This window comes from Aulonocara stuartgranti (genome assembly GCF_965226115.1).
Source record: "Aulonocara stuartgranti genome assembly, chromosome: 4".
NCBI classification, from domain to species: Eukaryota; Metazoa; Chordata; class Actinopteri; order Cichliformes; family Cichlidae; genus Aulonocara; species Aulonocara stuartgranti.
In genome coordinates, this window is record NC_138942.1 from 37097097 (window position 1) to 37103043 (window position 5947).

General features: G+C 44.2%; 1 protein-coding gene across 1 annotated transcript in view; it reads left to right on the forward strand.

The window, feature by feature from the left end:
- Nucleotides 1-2952: 2952 nt before the first annotated feature.
- The window catches only part of LOC309704923 (uncharacterized protein), a 535689-nt gene continuing 532694 nt past the window's right edge, over nt 2953-5947 (forward strand). The window contains exons 1-2 of the mRNA XM_082530433.1: nt 2953-3015; nt 4568-4813. Coding sequence (XP_082386559.1) covers nt 4728-4813 — 86 coding nt within the window. The 5' untranslated portion in view covers nt 2953-3015; nt 4568-4727. The remainder of the gene's footprint in view (nt 3016-4567; nt 4814-5947) is intronic.

The following is a 5947-nucleotide window of genomic DNA, read 5'->3' on the forward strand; positions in this document are numbered from 1 at the left end:
ATTAAACTCCATGTACATCCATGTACATCGACATCTGCAGACCACACGTGTCTTCAGTTACTTATTTGTACTTATTTGCAGTTATTTATCTTTTTATTTTATTTTTTTAAGTTATTTCTTATCCTTATTTTATCTTTTTATTTATTCTTATCTTGTTCTTTTAACCATTATCTAACTTGGCATTGTGCATGGTGTGTTTAGATTCAGTTTAAATTCAGGGACACGGAGCCCCTGTTGATCCTCTACCTAATCACACGAGCCACGGTGTGAGAACGGGTGTGGGTCTCAATCAGCCAAGGTTTTGGGTGAACCCATTGTGAGATCTAGCCCCACCCCATCATGTGATTTCCTGTGATCAAATGTCCCAGGATGTAAGTGGGCGTTAAGACGTCCATGTCCCTCTTCAAGCAACTTAAAGAAGTCCAGACGCTTTTCTTTCCAAGCTCCTTCAACAACATCATTCATAGAACAACTTCCAGCTTCTTTTGCTCGGCTACAGTTTGGATGGATTTGCAGATGCAACAAGACTAAAATGGTTAGGGTCAGGAGGTCAAAGGTCAGAGCTCCTGTGGGTCTGAGGGCGGCCTCACGCTGGAGAAGGATGAAGGAGTCTGACCTGAGCCAGTGTTTGACATGAACACATCAGCACTGCTGTCAGTGAGCCTAACGACAGCCGTTAGCATCATTTCAGTGTTTCAGTCATAAAAACACTTCCTGTCACTGTGGTGGTTACAGTGACATCATGCAGTTTGTGCTTTGACCTCCAGAGGGCGACAAATCAGCACAGACAGAGAGCTCCATTCAAACTTTGCTGCCATCAGGAATAATTCTTCAAATATAATCATCAGTGTTTGAGCAGTTATGATATCAGGGACAATCTAGACATGTGTGACAATACTGAACATGTCACATGACACACCTCAAACATCATGTGATCCACTCTCAGTCTGCACTTTCATTCATGACTTCAACAGGTTGAAATGAGCTTTGAAGAAACATTCAGTGAAATAAATCTTTCATGGATTCATGTGAGCAGCAGATGAACTTTGTACCAACAACATCTTCAATAACAGAGTCTGAATGAAGCTCAGGTGTTGATGCTGCTCACTGATTGGACGCTTGCTTTCAGCTCTGCTCTCAGTCTTTACTGCACAGGTGAAGGTAGAAAGTGTGACTGGATCTATAGACTGGAAACAGAGAAACATGCTGAACATTTGAAGCTTTGCAGCAGAAATGTTCATGTTACAAATACAGCAGAGCTGATCTGGGATCAGTGTGTTCACACCTGCAGCTACAACAAGGTTTCATCAGAGCTGCTTTTCCACCATCCCTGGACTCGCACCAGTTTGCATACAGGGAGAACCGGTCAACCGAGGATGCGATCGCCACAGTGCTGCACACATTACTGAAGCACTTGGAACACAGGAACACCTATGCACGGCTCCTCTTTGTAGACTACAGCTCGGCTTTTAATACCATCCGGCCATACAAACTCCGTCCCAAACTCCACCAACTGGGACTTAACTCCTCTCTGTGCAACTGGATTGTGGACTTCCTCACTAACCGTAGACAGAGTGTCAGAGTGGGTAAGAACACCTCTTCCACCCTTGTGGTCAACACCGGTGCCCCTCAGGGGTGTGTTCTGAGCCCTCTGCTATACACTCTCTTCACCCATGACTGTATTTCCTCCTGCGCGTCCAATCTCATTGTTAAGTTTGCAGATGACACTACAGTGCTCGGACTTATATCCAACAATGATGAGACAAACTATAGGACAGAGGTGCAACAACTAGAGTCATGGTGCCACGACAATAACTTGGTCTTAAACACCAAAAAGACCAAGGAGATCATTGTAGATTTCCGGAAGAGGGGCCATAACAACCATCTGCCTCTCTTCATTGGCAGTGAGGCGGTGGAGAGGGTGAGCAGTTTTAAATTCTTGGGGGTAACTGTGACCGAGGACCTGTCCTGGGGCAACCATATCACCTCAGTTGTACGGAAGGCCCAACAGCGCCTCTACTACCTGAGGAGACTGCGGAGCGCACACATTCCCAGATCTCTGATGTTGAACTTCTACAACTGTGCCATCAGCAGCGTTCTGACGTATGGATTTCTAGTGTGGTTCCCCAGCTGCACCAAGGCCGATCAGCAAGCACTCCAGCGGGTGGTGAAAGAAGCTGGCAGAATTATTGGAACAAGTCTGCCAGAGATCAGTAATATCTTCCCCACTCGCTGTCTGAGGAGGGTGCACAGTATCCTGCGGGACCAACATCACCCTGCGCGCCACCTTTTCCATCTGCTGCCCTCAGGGAGAAGGTACAGGTCTATACAGGCCAGAACATCCAGACTGGCCAACAGCCTGTATCCACAGGCTGTGAGGCTCCTGAACTCTCTGCCCCCCTCTCACGGACAATAACCATATCCAACTTCTTAATAGCAATGAACTGGTCTGCATTGGTGCATCATATCTTTATTCTCTTCCCCCTCCTGCCCCCCCCTCTTTCTTAAATAGATAACTATCATATCTGATATCATATCTCACAGTACAATAATATTGAATGGGTTGCATTGTTGTATTTTGTCATGTTTCTCAGGTCTTTGTCTGAATTTCTACGAACATTATTGCTAAGGATTGTCTTATTGCATTGGAGTCACACTGGGTTAAATATGTACACTTGGGTTTTAAGGGGTATTTATTATTTTCTTCTTTTTTTTGGGTTGTATGGAAGCCCCAAACGCAATTTCATTGTTCTTGACAATGACAATAAATAAATACTAAATACTAAATACTAAATGTCTCCACACGTCAGCATGTGAACTTTACTCTGACTCAGTCTGAGCAGTCAGACGGCATATTTTTAAAGTTAACACATCAGCACACACAGAGCTGAGCCCCTCCCACCTGTGCTGAGTTTCAGGTGGAGTCCCGCCTCCTTCCAGGAAGCAGCTCACCTGTGTGTCCGTGTTTAGTGTCCAGGTGTGGAGTGGAGCTTGTTGTTGGTGTGTGAAGAAACTGTAAGTTTGCTTTGTTTCCTCCTTTAACAGTTTGTCTTTAGGAACTTTACTGTTTGTTCAGCTCGTGTTTGATTTCTTCACACAACAAACTGTGTGTGTTTGTATTTCCGGTCTCTCCATTAAAGTCAGTGTGTAATGTTTCCTGGCTAACATCAGCTGTGTGCAGCTTAGTTCAGCACAAATCTGCCGCTCCATAGTTCACGGTAACGGACTCACAGCTGGACCAACGAGGCCGAGTGTGTCCGCCACTCTGAGCTACGTTCGTGTTTGTGTACTTGTAGTTTGTACTTTGAGTTCACTCAGAGCCCACAGAGGACGCAGCGTACGTGATGACGTCACAGCCCTTTACCTCCTTTACTGTCACTGTGATTAATATTTACACACGAGACACCTGCAGAGCTCTGACGCTAAGCTAGCACACAGCATGCTAACACTAAGCTAACGTTCAGCTAACGCTAAGCTAACGCTAAGCTAGCCAAGAACCCAGAGTGACGTAAAGCTGAATAAACACTGACCCCAGACCAGCACCGTGATAAAGTGAGCTGCTGCTGCTGAACTTGAACAGGTAACAAAGTGATGAGCAGTCAGGCTGCAGGTTTCTACCTGTTCATGTTTCTACAGTAGAATCACTTTGAAGTGTCTTTGTGCTGTTTCATCTTTGATTTGTGTTCATAAACACTCAGAGAAACATCACGTGACCTCATCAGGATCTGTGTTGGTGTGTGGGGCTGTACCTCAGCTTTATGTTGTTACATGCTCATTTGTTCATTTCACACAGTAACATCAAAGTAATGTTATGAGGAGTAATGAAGTAACGTACTCCATTACTTTTAATTAACGTGTTCTGTGTAATATGTGTAATAATGACTGTTTTGAGTAATGACCAACACTGATCACAACAAAGAGGAAATGCCTCCAACATGCACAAACATTTGAGCCACAACATGCAGTTAATGTGCACAAATGTCTTTGATATGCTGCTCAGTGATGGTGGTGACTGTCAGAGCAGAGCTACTGAGAATCAATAAGTAATATCAATGATGGGATCAGAATCACTAAATTCTTCTCATCCCTGTCAGTATCATACATGTGCTGTATAATGTGATAAATGTAGAGGTGCTGGCTGTTCTCTCACTCTGCTGTTTAGCTGTAAAGGACGCCTCCCTGCCTTTGTCTCATTCATGACCTTTAATAGTCTCTTCTAACATGCAGAGATCTGTATGATCTGTTTCATAGAGTCTAACCAGCCTGTACAGGTAACAACAACAGTCACTGCATCACTGACACACAAACGTCATCTCTGTCAATAACAACATTCATACATGGAATAAAAACACATCAGTGGATCATTGCTGGAGCTGATGTTTGTGCTCCTGGTGCAAAGGCTCTCAGTTTCCTCCTTGAAATAACATCAGTGGTGGGTCAGCGACATGCTTTCTTTCCCTCTCAGGTTTAAATATCTGGGACTCTCCACCGTTTGGTTTTAGAGCTGAAGAAGCTTCTCGGATGAAACGTCTTCCAGAAACTTAAAGACGTCTCTTTTCTCTCCAAGCTCCTTAGATCACATGACCTGGATGACTGAACCTACAGACATATTGACCTGGTTTCATGGTCACATGACAGGTCAGAGGTCAGCGACTGTAACTCAGTTCCTCCTGTTAATGTGAACTCACTGAGTGTTTGTGGTTTACCTCTCAGACTGACTGAAGACGATGATGGAGGAAGAGGAGGACAGAGCAGAGTCTGCAGGGTCCAGCTGTCCGTCTGTGAGGAGTGACCGGTCCAAAGGTCTAAATCCAGGCTTCAGTGGTGAACCTGGAGCAACGAGGTCAGAGAGCTGAACTCACTGAGTAACAGAAATAATTCTGCACTGACATTATAATCAGTGTTGACTCTGGTTGATTGTCTGACTGTTTGTGAGCTGAGAGGAAATGAAAATGAGTTTGTAACAAAAATCAGTTTTGTCCAGTTTTCCTGTAAAAAGCTGAACTCTAATCTAAGAGGATGTTACTGACAGGAAACAGCTGCATTATCTGCAGTCTGTGTGATCACAGCTGCTTCAATCATGTTTGTGTCTGCAGAGGTCAGAGGTCACAGTCTGCAGGGTCCAGCTGTCCGTCTGTGAGGAGTGACCGGTCCAAAGATTTCCCTCCAGCCTTCAGTGGTGAACCTGGAGCAACGAGGTCAGAGAGCTGTGATGACTCCTTTACATGTTTGTGTTTCCTGGATAAATATGACCTGAAACATCCTCAGATTGTTACAAAGATTCATTAAAAAGAAAACAATGAAAGAGAAAAGATCCAAATGTTCGACTTGGTCATTTGCTGTTTGAGGACAGTGATGCTCATATCTGTGGGGAAAGTGTGACCTGAGTGGGTTCATGTTTGTCTTTAAAGAACAGAGCTGCTCTGATTCTCTTTGTGTCTGATCTGTTAAACAGTCTGAGAGGTCACACAGAGACCCAGCAGCTAAAGCCTGGATCATACTGGCTGCTGTTACTCCATCAGGACAACACTGAACCACAGTGGTGTGGATGTAGTGGATAAATCCCACCATACTGATGCTCAGAGTTAACCACAGGGAACAAAACCAGATGTTACCTTCAGATTGTGACCTTTGGAGTGGACGATGCAGATTTCAATAGAGAATAAATGTTGTTGTTTTTCAGCTGTGAAGAAAGAATCTAATTTTCTGAACTTAAGAATTTATGATGCTGGAAACAACATGGAGACTATAACACAACATTTCCACTGTGTTCATAGAATGAATGTAAAACTGTCAGACATTCATTAAATATGCAAAATGTCTACAGAAGCATCAGAGGGTCAGACGTGAAGCACTCAGTGATTTTGATCAAATGACTCATCAGTTATTGATCTGTACTACACTGATCTACCACGTTAGTAAAGCTGGTGTTCTGGTGGTGGAGGGA